The 15113-nt window shown below is 35.4% G+C and overlaps 1 protein-coding gene across 2 annotated transcripts; it reads left to right on the top strand.

Moving 5' to 3' along the window:
* The first annotated feature begins 360 nt into the window (after nucleotides 1-360).
* Nucleotides 361-13823, top strand: zfyve21 (zinc finger, FYVE domain containing 21). Of its 2 annotated transcripts, XM_077196945.1 has the most exons (8): nucleotides 399-570; nucleotides 2540-2590; nucleotides 6248-6416; nucleotides 8047-8122; nucleotides 8520-8611; nucleotides 11696-11746; nucleotides 12118-12248; nucleotides 13135-13823. In XM_077196945.1, exons 1-8 carry the CDS (start codon nucleotides 445-447, stop codon nucleotides 13168-13170), a joined length of 732 nt encoding a protein of 243 aa, XP_077053060.1. In that variant the 5' UTR covers nucleotides 399-444; the 3' UTR covers nucleotides 13171-13823. The 2 variants fall into 2 exon arrangements, with proteins under 2 accessions (XP_077053059.1, XP_077053060.1); XM_077196944.1 differs by lacking the exon at nucleotides 11696-11746 and having other exon boundaries at nucleotides 361-570.
* The last annotated feature ends 1290 nt before the right edge of the window (nucleotides 13824-15113 follow it).

Genomic DNA, 15113 nt, shown 5'->3' with positions numbered 1-15113 from the left:
ATATAAAGGCTTTGGGAAAATGTTAACATTTAAGGTAGTGCAATGATTAACATTTGTAACAGCAGAGAATGTCGAAGTTAGACGGGCTCTGGTAACAGTAGCAGTAATAATAATAATAATAATAATGATAATAATAATAATAATAATAATAAGAAGAAGAAGAAGAAGAAGAAGAAATCCAAAGTACTCTTATTTTAAAATCTGTAAATCAAAGTTAACGAGATTATTATTATTATTATTAATAAAACATTTTAAAGGCTCGTTTAAAATAAAACATTTGCAATTGGCAGGAAAACGTTGGAATTCATGCATTTTAATGGTGCCCAAATTCTAATGGTGAAAGGAAGGACTCTTATGCTGAAGGTGTTCCCGTGTGAGTGTTGTGCTGCTGCTGATGTCTGTGCTGTTCTTCTCAGCAGCTGCTGCGCACTCTTAAACACAAATATGTCCGCGGTGCCTGACGGCAAAAAGCTGGTCCGGAGCCCGAGCGGACTTCGCATGGTACCGGAAAACGGCGCTTTCAACAGTCCCTTTTCCCTGGATGAGCCGCAGTGGGTTCCGGATAAAGAGGTAATGCATTTTGATCACAGATGAAGATTTAGATGCTGCTGAAGCTGTGGTGGTCGGTCTGTCTCTGTTTTTTGGCATTGTCTGCTCCTCAAGGCAACAAGAGCCAGTAGGAAATATTTAGCAAATTTCCCAAATGGTGTTACAAAAAAAAAAGGCTAGTCTTGGATCATTTGAACAGATATTATCTCAGGTGCATGGAAATCCATGCATGTCTGTGCTTTATAGAGTGTGTATGCGAGCAAACATCCACGACTGTGGACAAAAACACTGGACAACAACTCTTATATGTGTTATTGATTGATTTTTGGGGCATGTGCTATGAAACAAACTTTCTTCAATGATTCTGTATGGCGTAAAAGCAAGAGACTGTCAAATGATGAGCCACGCCCATTCATTATGTTATGCTGAGGTATGCAGAAACAACTGCATAATCTTATATCTGTACGACATATTCCGTGTTATTCTCGCATTAAATTTAAAGTAAGAAACAACTGTCCAAGAAATTCCCTGCAAACTTAGCCTGCTAACAGGAATGTTTTACAATACTGTGAACTAATACTAATTGACTTAAAAAGATTTGGTTATGGGAGTAGATCTTATCGAAACTGTTCTATATATTGCATGTTAATAAATTATACAGCTGAGCTTATGATATGTAGGGCTTTATTGGTAAGATTACTTATTAAAGGTATAGTTAACCCAAGAATTACAAATCTGTCATTAATTACTCACCCTCATGTTTTTCCAAACCCGTAAGACTTTCAACTACCACTTTAACGCTTCCAAAAGTTTATAAAGAGATCGTAAAACTAATCCATATGATTTGAGTGGTTTTGTCCAAATTTTCTGAAGAGACACTATCGCTTAATATGATGAACAGATTGAATTTAGGCTTTTATTCACATATAAACATTCATCAGCTCACACATCAGTTGTGGTAAAGGGAAGCTCAAGCATGATCACTTGACGTGCGAGAACCAATGATGTTCATTCTTGGGTTACACAGCACGTTTGAGCTTCAGCAAGAACCAATGATGTTCATTCTTGTGTTACGCAGCACGTTTGAGCTTCAGCGAGAACCAATGATGTTCATTCTTGTGTTACGCAGTACGTTTGAGCTTCAGCGAGAACCAATGATGTTCATTCTTGTGTTACACAGCACGTTTGAGCTTCGGTAAGAACCAATGATGTTCATTCTTGTGTTACGCAGCACGTTTGAGCTTCGGTAAGAACCAATTATGTTCATTCTTGTGTTACGCAGCACGTTTGAGCTTCGGTAAGAACCAATGAGCGCATTAAGCGGGTTCAGTTGAACGTCTGTTGATGTTCGCTGATTAATGTTGAAAATGTGAATAAAAGCCTAATTTTAAACTGTTCATCATATAAAGCGACTGAGTCTCTTCAGAAAATGAAGAACTGCTCCATTCATATGGATTAGATTTACAATCTCTTTATTATAGTTTTGAAGCATCAAATTGGTAGTTGCGTAGCTGTCAATGGAGGGACAGACATCTTCCAGATTTCATCAAAAAGATCTTCATTTGTGTTCCAAAGGTGAATGAAAGACTTATGAGTTTGGAACGACATGAGGGCGAGTAATTAAGACAGACATTTTATTTTTGGGTGAACTAACCTTTAAGTGCTTAGACATGAAACTGTGGTCAGACCTGAACTGTTTTCTTTGACTCAAACAGGCTACTTCTGGTTTACTGTGGCCGCTGTCAGATAACATTACCATAAATCCCTGTGTATTTTGCCTTAAAGGTTTTGACCTTGATTGTATTGCTGCTACACCCAGATATGAGAACAAAATTCAGCTAAAGTCTCTAGGGTGTTCTGCCACACTTTCCTAATGAAATGCCATCAACTTTTGCAGCAGATAGAGTTATACAGGAACCTGTTCTTCCCTATATGTGTGTATTAATAAAGAGCCTTTAAAAAATCATGTTTCATTTGTGTCCTCTCTTAGTGCTCCAGATGTATGCAGTGTGACACTAAGTTTGACTTCATTACCAGGAAGGTAAGCATGTGGACTCATCTTGTGTCAAGATCAATTTTTTACTAGTGCTGTACAATTAATCATATCGCAATTGCGATGTCAAGCCTATGCGATTATATGACATAAATTAATGCATGCGTGGACATGACCACCCATTCTCTCTGAGAGTTGTTTGCCCATTTTCTACAATTTTCTACACCGCTAATACAAAGAAGACCAGTCAGTTTCAGTTTAGGCAGTGGCACGTGTGGCGCGTATGGTTACTTGGTGACTTTTTCCGGTGTGCAGCGCGGAGAACAGGTAAAGATGGACGCCGAGCAGACGGACACTGAACTGGTGGCCAGAACAAATTCTACCTCTGTTATATGGTGATATTTTGGCTATAAGATAACCGACACTGAGCAGAGAGAGCAGGGCCGCCAACTCTCACTCATTCAGTGTGAGACTCACGCAATTGACACTTTTCACACGCCACACATCCATTTTCTCACGCAGAGAAAACCCGCAAAGCAAATGGTGCGTTCAAGTCCTCCTGTGTAGTTCGTACGTACGAGGTGGGAAGTTGTGTTTACAACGTGAGGTGCGTTCAAGTCAGTTTCGTCGGAGCAAGATTGCGGTGTACCTTTTAATGAATTACAGGAAAATACAGCAAGGTTTGTCAACTCTGCTTATAGAAAATGAAGAACAAAGAATGCGCATCAGGTGTGTTTTTCTTTTCATGTTTTTAATTTTAATGCCTCATAATAACGATCAATGTTTTTCTACCGCGGAAAGAGGTCAAAAACAACTGGAGAACAATATCACGTAACGTTACATTTACCCAAGGAAAGCCATTTGATAGCACGTTAGTTGGCTAGACAAATTATATATAGAGAGAGGAGTATTTAGCTAAATATGTGCACTATATTAAATATTTATTATATTTTTACTTGTATCATTAAAATATTGCAACATTGTTATCATAGCCTAGTAAAAACCACAATATATTTACTTTGATTTGTTATTTTTAACCTTTAATAATAATACCAGCTGACAGGGCTCTTGTCAAATATAAAAAAAAAAAAAAATTTCTTGAGAAAAATTAACATGCATCTACTGTACCTAATATTTATCCAAATTAATCAATATTGAATTAAAATTGGAATCAAATCACAACATTTGAATTGAAATTGTGAAATTTGTGTCAAGCAAAAATAAAAACAATAGCCTGCCAGTCATTGTCACATGTTGTCACAAAATTCTGTTTAGTTACCAAATGTTTTGACAATCCCAATACACATCCTGACCTGCACACCCCCTTTTTGCCTGGAAATAATGTTCAAAATATCTTATTTTAATGAGCATACTTGTTCTTATTTATTGTTCTATTTATTTTATACTATTGTTCTATTGAGACAATAACAAGTTTGCAGTAATGCAAAGATGTCATTATTTAATTTTGTGCAATTAAACACTGTGCATTTAAGTTGTTATTGCGAGTTTGAGTTGAGAAATACACATTTCAGCATTATTACTAATCTGTGTGTGCATTTTCCTTGAGAACCAAGCAAGTTGACTCATGAAACCATTTATTATATCGCAATCGCATATTGCAATTGCAATATTGACCTCAATAATCGCAATATGACATTTTTCCCAAATCGTGCAGCCCTATTTCATACAGAGTTATGAATGTTCGCACATACAGGACAATGGAAGGTGCTGTATTGTTGCTTATAGAGACACCCTTTATGAGTGTCTTCCTTTCAGTTTGATTTGTTCCCAAGTGTCTTTGTGTTTAGTTTCGCAATAGTATGTAATTGCAAGTTTCCCTTCCTGTTTCCCGTTTTCTCTTTTTCTGCTGCCCTGTTACTGACTGTTCTTTTAGTGTGTTTATATCTGTGTCTTTGTGGTTATGTGACAATATAGAATTTTAAGCCCTAACAGAACACTTTCATGTAAATTAAAAACAATGTTTTTAAAAAAAAAAATGTTTTAGTTCACATCCTTTCCCTGAAATTAAAACAAATAACTATATTGTAATATACTGTTACCATGATATAAAATTACTCATGCCATGATTTTGGTCATAACACGTACCATAGCTTGTGTGCATGTAGATTGCCATTTAACAATTATCTTTGTTAACAGATAATTCAACAATTATCTTAATTGAATAATCGGGTCTCTTATGATCGCCAAGGCTGCATTTATTTTATTAAAAATATTAAAAAACAGTAATATTTTTGAAATATTATTTCAATTTAATATCACTGTCTTCTATTTGGATATATTTAAAAATTTAAACATCACTTTTCTAGCTTTAGTTAGTGTGTAATGTTGCCGTTTGAGCATAAACAACATCTGCAAAGTTACAACGCTCAAAGTTCAAAGCAAAGGGAGATATTTGCTTTTAAAGAAAAGGACTACAACAAACGGCTGGTAGGGACTACATGACATTCCTCCCGGGTTAGTGACATCAGCAACCCTAAAATGTAGATAAATCCCGCCCCCGGGAACACGCAGTCCATGTTGAGAAGAGGAAAAGTTGTTGTATAAGAGTACATATGTGAGTCAGCTCAAACTTTAGCATCCTTCTTTTCACATGCAATAAAAAGTCTCTCTGTGTGCATCTCACAACAGTTCCTATACGAGCGATTTATAGATTATCATGACAGAATTGAAGATAGTTAACTCCACATCAGCAACATAAATTCATCAACTAACCATTCAGAGACGTCCTGTTGCATTCTACATGTTGTCACTTCTTAAGTCTCTCCATCTTTGTCTGACTCTGTTTTAACATTAAAGGCAGAACCGTTTCTGTCATTTTAGTGTGTCTGCGTGAGGTAATCGCAGCTGCTAACACACAAGAGCTCTTGAAACCCCGCCCTCTGAGGCAGCTCATTTGCATTTAAAGGGCCAGGCACAAAACGGTGCGTTTTTGCTAACCCTCAAAAAGTGACAACTTTAACATGCTATATAAAAATATCTGTCGGGTATTTTGTGCTAAAACTTCACACACACACACTCTGGGGACATCAGAGATTTATTTTACATCTTGTGAAAAGGGCATTTTACCACCCCTTTAATTTATTCCTATGATGCACAGCTGAATTTTCAGCATCATTACTCCACTCTTCAGCGTCACATGATCCTTCAGAAATAATCTAATATGCTGATTTGCTGCTCAGAATTTTTTTTTAATTATTATTATCAATGTTGAAAACAGTTGTGTACAATTGTTTTTCAGGATTCTTTGATGAATAGAAAGTTCAAAAGTACGTCATTTATTTTTTTAAATTTAGCTTTGACATCACAGAAATAAATTACATTTTATAATAGAAAAGGTAATTAAATTAATAGAAACTGGTCATAATAATTCACAATATTTTATATATATATATATGTGTGTGTATATATATATTGAAAAAAATCAAATACATACAGCCTTGGTGAGCATAAGAAACTTCTTTAAAAAAAAACTTTAAAAAAATCTTACCGATCTCAAACTTTTGAATGACAGTGTCCGTATATTTGTTAATTTGACAGTTAACAATGATATATATATATATATATATATATATATATATATATATATATATATATATATATTTGCTTTACTATTTTGTAGCTATTGTGTGTTTGATGGAATTGCAATGGATTTAAAGCAATAAGTGTTTCCTCTTTGTATGTCAGCATCACTGCCGGCGCTGCGGTCGGTGTTTCTGCGATAAATGCTGCAGTCAGAAAGTGTCTCTGCCCAGGATGTGTTTTGTGGATCCGGTGAGGCAGTGTGCGGAGTGCAGCCTCATTTCACAGAAAGAGGTGGAGTTTTACGACAAACAGCTTAAAGTGCTCACTGCCGGTGGGTTGAACAAACACGCACTCAAATGCTTTTAGCTCAAGACCACTGACACGATTATTCCCACTTTTGCATTCATAGACTCACTTTTCAAAGTTTATGATGTTGCTATTATAGGCCATGGAGATCGAATGTATGTTACATAACTCCTGTACACGGACTTAATGAGTAATCCTTTACCTGAGACTCAACTTTACTGCTGCTGGAAATAGAATTTAGCTACTCTGTGTTTGCATGAGTGTGTGTTTGGCAAAGACTGTTCTGATGGAATCAGGAAAAATACACAGTTCTGTGATCACAACTAGGGATGCAGTACTGTATATCAATTATATATGGGCCGAGCCAATATTGAATATGTAATTTTGCATGCTCATTTGGCCTGTTTTAATATTTGAATCACCTTTGCTTTCATCTATAACACACCTAATGTTCAAGTTTAAAAACACAAATAATTCAGCAACATTGTTAAATATTAATATTCGTCAATATTACTGTTTTGGCCATACTGACACTGTTAAATAAGAACTCAACTTAGCTGAATGATGACATCACTGTTTTCTGCAGAGCTGCTTTTTAGCGGAATTGAACTCATTACATAATTGATGTACTTTAGACAGTTATCGAGCTGAAATGAATCAACACTGAGTTGATTTCAACTGAATGACTGTTTGCTTTAAAACAATCTGTATTGTATAAATCGATATATATATATATATATATATATATATATATATATATATAATATATATATGGAATATTTAGCACATCTCAAAATGGTAATGCAGTTTCATACTGTATATTATAATATTGTCATACCCAAGTTCACTTGAAGCATGTAAAACACTTGATTTTCTTTTTTTTTTTGGTGTTTTGATTTATTCACTCTGAAATAATCTGCTTATCAGTATCAGCCAGAATTTTAATATCGGTGCTTTCCTAAAATGTTTCCTTAATAGCACTCGTTAAAAAGTTTGGGGTCAGTAAGAATTTTCTTTTGGAAGGAATAAATACTTTTATTCAGCAGGGATGGAATCCCACAAAAATATTAACCAGCACAACTGTTTTCAACACTGATAATAATAAGAAATGTTTCTTGAGCATCAAATCTGCTTACTAGAATGATTTCTGAAGGATGATGTGACACTGAAGACTGAGGTAATGATGCTGAAATTTCAGCTTTGCATCACCGGAATAAATTACATTTTAAAATAAATTCAAATAGAAAATGGCTATTTTAAATTATAATTATTTTACAATATTACTGTTTTTAATTTATTTTTGTATCAAATAAATCTAGCCTAGGTGAGAATAAGGGACTTCTCTTATGCTTGTGTTCAAAATCTTTAAAGTATTACGACCCCAAACTTTTTGAATGCTAGTGTACATCACCCAGATTTTTATCTGGATGTAATTGACTTTAGAGCCGTCTTATAATGCAAGTCTTACAGTCTGTTTTGAATCTGAAAACACTGATGTTTGAAGATGTTTATTGTTGCAGTGTGACTAAAGAAAATGGCTACTTGGAATTTTGGTACTGTAAACGCTGAGATCTTTAATTTATGTGGAAAATGCTGTCAAATACACCAATAAGTATTTACACTGACAACCTTACAGCCTTTTTCCTGTATTGTAGGAGGAACTTTCGGGATCAAAGTGGGTTCCTCAGAGAAATCAGAGACCATGGTCTGCCGCTTGTCCAATAATCACAGGTATGCGTGTAAGCACCCACAAAATTGACTTCTTTAGATGTGATGTAGCATATCTTAAAGGGATAGTTCACACAAAAAGTAAAATTCTGTCATTTACTCACCCTCAAGTTGTTACAAAACTTTCTTTGTTCTGCTGTACACAAAGGAAGATATTTGGAAGAATGTTTGTAACCAAGCAGATCTCACCCCGCATTGACTACCATAGTAGGAAAAAAATACTATGGTAATCCATGGGGATCGAGAATTGCTTGGTTAAAAAGATTCTTCGAAATATCTTCCTTTGTGTACAGCAGAACAAAGAAATGTATACAGGTTTGTAACAACTTGAAGGTGATGACAGAATTTAAATTTTCGGATGAACTATACCTTAAAGTCTATTTTTTTATTGCTCTTTTAGATATCTCTTCCTAGACGGTGACAGTCATTTTGAGGTGGAGCTGTCTCGCATTTCCAGTATGCAGGTGTTGACTGAGGGGTCGACTCCGGGAGGTGAGGCTTTGAGGAGAAACCTGTCAGAGCTATATAAACAATTATTGATTTTTGAGACTATTCATTAGAAACTAGGTAAATGTAAGGACTGTAAAGAAGAGTAAAGTTTTGTGATCTTAGCACATTTGGTAGCATTGAGTACAGCATTTGAGGATGCTAAAACCTCTCTAAAAAGTTAAATAATAATCACAAAAAAAATTGTGATTATTTAAAACAAATTAAAATAACTGTTATATATATTAATATTTATAATTTATTTTATTTTGTTGCAAAGCAAAGCTGGATTGTCAGCATCATTACTCCGGTCTTCAGTGTCACATGATCCTTCAGAAATCATTGTAAAATACTGATTTGCTGCTCAAGAAACATTTCTGATTATTATCAATGTTGAAAACGGTTGTGCTGCTTGAAGGTGCAGTAAGCAAATTCTGAGAAACAGTAATATTTTAAATTGACACCCAAACAAACACACCCCTCCCTTTATTGCTCCACCCCCAAAACAACAAACACACTATGCAACACAGGCAACCACTAACAGCTGGTGCATCACACAGCTCGAACAAGTATGGATGAATCACCGGTGAATCAACAACAACAACAGCATACATGAGCAATATCACACAATATACAGGAGCTCTATATCATCATGGCTGAGATTTGCCTATGGCTGAATATAAATATATATATCTGGAGCTCACATCTCCGAAAATGTTTAAACAAATATTCAAATAGGAGCTATATTTATGTACAAGTTGCATATTTGAGGTCTAAATAACTACATTCTCACCTAAAAAAAACTTGAAAAGGCTCTCAGCCAATCACATTCGAGAACCCGAACACGCCCCCTACTGCTGATTGGCTACAGGTGTGTTGTGCTGCTCCGTGGATCCGTCCAATCCAATTAGTTTTTTCTCTTATTTACACAGCTAGGACTATGTTATAAACACATTTTTTTCAGCACACACACAGAACAGACATCTTGCAAATATTCACAAAATTGTTTGATTGATTTAAATTTTCAACAGCATTTCTCAGAAATCGCTTGCTGCACCATTAATATTTTTTGGAAAGCGTGATACTTTTTTCCCCAGGATCTTTTGATGAATAGAACATTCAAAAGAACAGGATGTAATTGATATATAAATCTTTTATAATAATTAAAATGTCTTTACGGTCACTTTTTATCAATTTAATGCATCCTTGATGAAGAAGTATTAGTTTATTTAAATAACAACTTTAAAAAAATGTGTTTCTTTGCTAATCAATACGTCAAGGTAAACTTAATAGTTATCCTCAATAAACTAGTCTGTTGTTGTTGAACAAACTTGTTGGCCATCCTGACCAATTTTGAATTAGTATGCAGAGTGCTGTCTTACTATAACATTGTCATAAATTACTTAAAATGAACGTCTTTTCCGGATTAATCCCAGATGCAGATAACATCGTGTAATACAAATCAATAAAGATTTTTACTACCTCCATTATGTTTCAAAAGAATGTGAAGATTTAGCAGTGATCATATCCTGGGGTTTATTTTTAAATATTAATTCTTGCATGTTCATATAAAGGGATATGATCATGAGCTGAGAATTATTCTGTTACGTCATACAGTACGTTAGACAGGCAGCATGGCCTTATGTGATATACAGCGATTTCTTTAAAGCTTCACATATTAAGACACGTGAAGCTTCAAATAGTCACATGACTACATGAATGCTGGACTGATTTCTGCTTTAACTGAATGCTGATGGCTATTAACATCGCACTGTAGTACTGAGTGAACGGACATTTTTACACTATACAGTTTCCCAAAGTAGTTTTTCACTGTTACACTTAAATCACACTTAAAAATGTCATTGCATTAGTTATAAAGTATCAAACCTTTTCTGCTCAAGCTTTTCTTTGGACTAACTTCACATTCCCGAGACACTTTTTTTTTTTTTGCCATCATTGGCTTTACTGTATTGGCTGTACTGATTCCAAAGGTGATTTTTAATGGATGTATAAAGTTGGTTCACTGTAGGTTTAAACGTAAATGACAATTGTTTTGACATTTTGTAACCAATGCAAAAACTCATGGGGCCCTATCATACAGTCGGTGCAATGCAGCGCCAGGTGCGACGCAAGTGTTTTTTGCTAGTTTCAGCCCGACAGTTATCATTTGCACGTCCTGCGCCACGTTGTTTAAATAGCAAATGCATTTACGCCCATTTGTGCGCCCATGGTCGGGCTGGTCTAAAAACGAGGTGTATTCAGGCACATTGTTGGTGCGTTGCTATTTTTAGGCAACTGAAATAGACTGCTCTTTTAAATAACAAAAAAATATTGGCTTCAGACCAGGTTTCAGTTGGTCAATGGCACAATATTTTTTTTGTCATTTAAAGAGCGCGTTAGAAATGTGCGCCTATAGGCGGGTCCACAACACGCTTGCACTCTGCTTATTAAACACACAGGGACACACAGCAGCACACAAACCAGCCACATATTAAAAATAAATGAATTACAATGTAAAATATTAGTGTTTACATAAAGATCTGGTGGAATCTGGCTTGTCTCTTAGATTTTCTGCCCACGTGCTTTAACCTCACGCACGAGCAGATCCGTTTCCTCGCAAGAGAAGCGTTCAGTTTTTCCACTTGCAAATTCCACCATGTAAATAGCGAATCCGCCATGGCGCGAGCGCAACTGGCTTTCAAAGGGAATGGGAGATGAGACTCTGATTGGTTTATTTCATGTTACTCCCAAAACACAGCCATTACTCATTAAGAGAATAGAGACAACCCTTTTAGCCCATGCGCCGGGTGCACCAACCATTTATCCCATCGTTAAACTAGACTAGCAAAAGTGGATTCAGACACGCCGTGAGTGCACTTGTGCCCTGTGCTTTGATCATGCGCTTAGATCGTTAAAATAGGGCCCTTAGACATTTAAAGCATGACTTGCATGTCCAAATACTTGTGGGGCCAATTTATGTACATCTACTTGCAGTGTGATGCATATACCTAAATCTTTTTCTGTTGGTTTATATTTCTTTCCTTTTAACGTTCTCTTCTTTTCTTGAATTTCCTTGTTCTCTGCATTAAGAGAAAGATATATGCTCTTACACGAGCTTGCTGGACAATCAAATATCTGAAGGTCAGCGTCCCTCTATCTCTCCTTGCTGTCCATTTTATTTTTCCTTGTCTAAAATGTGTGCCATTTAGTTTGTTTTCCTTGTTGTAACAGTCATATGATATAAGTAACCTTGCATGCACTCATTTCCTGTGACCTCGATGTCAAAGCAAGGCAGTCTCATGAAAGGCTGCATGTGCATGTTTATTGTGACAGTGTGATAGTCCCTCAGACTTCAGCACCATTTTTCTGTCGTTATGCGAGTCCCAAATCTAATTTGTGCATGTACAAATTACAACGATTAACTACATAAGGAACTTTTGTCATGGCAAACTCTGAAAGTTGCCTTGACAAAGAATTGTCGAATACCATCACTGACCTTTGACCTGTTTTAGGGGGTTCTCTCCGTGCCAATGGCATGGTGCTTCAGTACAAGCCACCAGGATCTCAGAACCTTCAGGATCTCTACATGGACACTGCTGATGACAAGCGCATCGCATCTGCCTGGCTTGTAGCCATGCACAAAGTAGGTGTGAGTGAAAGTATACACTGTTAAAAAAAAAAAAAAAAAAAAAATTATTTATTAATTGATTTTTGTAATTGGATTAAAAATGTTTCATGCAAGGAGTAAAAAAAAAAAACACAAACTCTCTCTCTCTCTCTCTCTCTCTCTCTCTCTCTCTCTCTATATATATATATATATATATATATATTTATTTGTTTGTTTATTTATTTAATAAATTATATTTATAACCCTAATCGCATCTAACATAAAAGTTTGTCTTTACATAATATGTGTGTATATATATTATGACTATTATATTTATATATGTGTGTGTACGTGCTTGCGTGTGCATATCTGTGTGTGTGTATATATATATATATATATATATATATACACATACACATACTATACACACACATATATATATACACACACACACAGATATGCACACGCGAGCGCGTAATTAAAAAGTTTTTAATCAATTATTTGAAAGGGACAGCTTGAACTGATATAAGAAAGTGAATCAAAATTACCTTCTAATTATTTTCTTTAACTAAAGCCTAAATAAGAGGTGCTGTTGAAATGATAATGGGAATCACGATTTTGGTTAATTTTATATTGCTAGCAAAATCATTAAGTACTACATAAGTCAAGCCTTAGGTATATTCTATTTGAATGGGAACAAAATCTATTTGTCATACTTATGTTTTAATAATATATTTTGACTCGGTTGTGAAACTTAATAATAATGTCATCATAGCAGGACTTCCAGTAATAAAGCCACCATGTTAAGCACCACAATTTCACCCTGCCATAGTTACTATGATACTGTGTTTTCTGAGTTTCTGGATTTCAGGACTCCTCTGTGTTATAGTAATATTATGTTTGCTGTTCCTTGCTTGTCTAGGCTGCCAAACTGTTGTATGAGTCAAAGGACCAGTAAAATGACAATGGGAACAGCACGGAGAGGGTTGGACAGAACAAGAACAAGGAGAGAGAGAGACAGAGAGAGAGAGAAACCAAGTATTATATGTTATTAATTTGTACATGTACTCTAAGATGCTTGTATGATTTCTATTCAATATTTTACTTCTACTCCCTGTTGAGACAGACCAGATTTACTTACAACTTCTCCGTCTGTGCCAAGGGGAGGACCAAGTTTTCCGACGATTCTCGTGCAATATGGACATGTATGATAATATATAAACGCACCATTTAACAGATGCTTTAAGTGTAGTCTCGCGTATCAAAGTTTTGTAAACAAAATATATTTTGTCAGATATTCTTATTTTAACACAAAAAGCTGTGCATCTACTTTTTACTGCCCGAGTATTTACAATATGTTGTGTCTTTTTTCTTTCTTAACATATTTGAAACACTTTTGGAATTGTTTTCCTACACTACAGAATGATGTTTGAGGTCTTCATTTGTTGTAACGTGTTTGGGTCTGCTGAGCAAGATTTCTCTTTTTTTAGAAAACTGAAATTAGATCAGCCAGATTGCCTGGACTCATTTAAAACTTTGTTCTAGGTCATCAGGTTTTGTTTGCTAATTTTCGATTTATAATGTACACCAAATAAACATCTTTAATCCACAGCTGACCAGTTAATGTCTGTGCTAATTTACTTTCCAGAACTGTTTTTACTTAAAGGGATAGTTCACCCAAAAATAAAAATTCTGTCATTAATTACTGTTCCAAATCCATAATACTTTCGTTCATCTTCAGAACACAAATGAAGATCTTTTTGGTGAAATCAGAGCTTTCTTTACGTGCGAGAACCAATGAGGTTCATTCTCGTGTTACGCAGCACGTTTGAGCTTCAGCAAGAACCAATGAGATTTGTTCTCACGTATCAAGCCTTTTTGGTTGAGCTTCTGTTTATGTTTGCTTATCAGTATTTAAATGTGAATAAAAGTCTAAATTAAATCTGTTCATCATATACAGCAATCATGTCTTTTCAGTAAATTTGGACTAAACTGCTCCATTCATATGGATTAGATTTACGATCTTTTATGAACTTTTTGAAGCTTCAAAGTGGTAGTTGCGTAGCTGTCAATCGAGGGACAGAAATCTCTCAGATTTCATCAAAAAATATCTTCATTTGTGTTCTGAAGATGAATGAAAGTCTTATTGGTTTGGAACGACATGAGAGTGTGTAATTAATGACAGAATTTTCATTTTTGGGTAAACTATACCTTTAATTCTTCTTTACACATTTGAGCAGAAACCATTTTGGACAAAATGGATTAAAAATGCAAATAACCTTCCAAGATAAACTGGACACCAGTCACTGAATTGTTGTTCTTGCTGAAACATTCGTACTGTTGCAAAATGCATTCTGCTTCACACACTATTGAAAGATGGTGTCAGCATACAGTACGCTGGTATGGTTTCTGTACAGCCATGATCTTTGCTCTGATGATGAGCCGCTGCCCTCTTGTGTTCAGTACACAGCTGCACAAGACATTCATTCAGTGTTAATCTGCCACGAGAAACCAAACAGTGAGTAACCAAAGCATTATCAAGCCACTACACTATTAGATATAACACAGATATTGTATGTGAAAGAGGATTTGCTGAATAGATAAATTTGGTTGTCATAAAATGATAAATGGAACACCATGTGGTCTTGTGGACGGACATGCAGTGGAATATTTGGGACAAGGCCTATCAACCTTTTTATAATCATCACTCATTGCCACAGGTTCAAAATCAAGGTCCAAGGCAATTTTCCACATTGTAAATTAATTTCTGGTCATTTTCAGTTTTTCAAACTAAACTAAACCAATCTCTCTTTTTGTTGTTCTTGTTGGTTATTGCCAGGTGCAGCGCAGCAAGGCTAATGTTTGAGGCTTGTGTTGATGCTAATTTGAGCTGTTAATGGA

The sequence above is a fragment of the Siphateles boraxobius genome, unplaced genomic scaffold (assembly GCF_051911475.1).
Source record: "Siphateles boraxobius isolate OS27281-9 unplaced genomic scaffold, OSU_SipBor_1 37, whole genome shotgun sequence".
NCBI classification, from domain to species: domain Eukaryota; kingdom Metazoa; phylum Chordata; class Actinopteri; order Cypriniformes; family Leuciscidae; genus Siphateles; species Siphateles boraxobius.
This window is presented reverse-complemented; position numbering and strand designations above follow the sequence as displayed.

Bases quoted from the DNA above. Each gene is read 5' to 3' on its own strand.
- zfyve21 (XM_077196945.1), top strand. From the start codon at position 445: ATGTCCGCGGTGCCTGACGGCAAAAAGCTGGTCCGGAGCCCGAGCGGA. The intron at 571-2,539 runs GTAATGCATTTT...GTCCTCTCTTAG, and splicing joins AGTGGGTTCCGGATAAAGAG to TGCTCCAGATGTATGCAGTG. The intron at 12,249-13,134 runs GTAGGTGTGAGT...TTGCTTGTCTAG, and splicing joins GGCTTGTAGCCATGCACAAA to GCTGCCAAACTGTTGTATGA.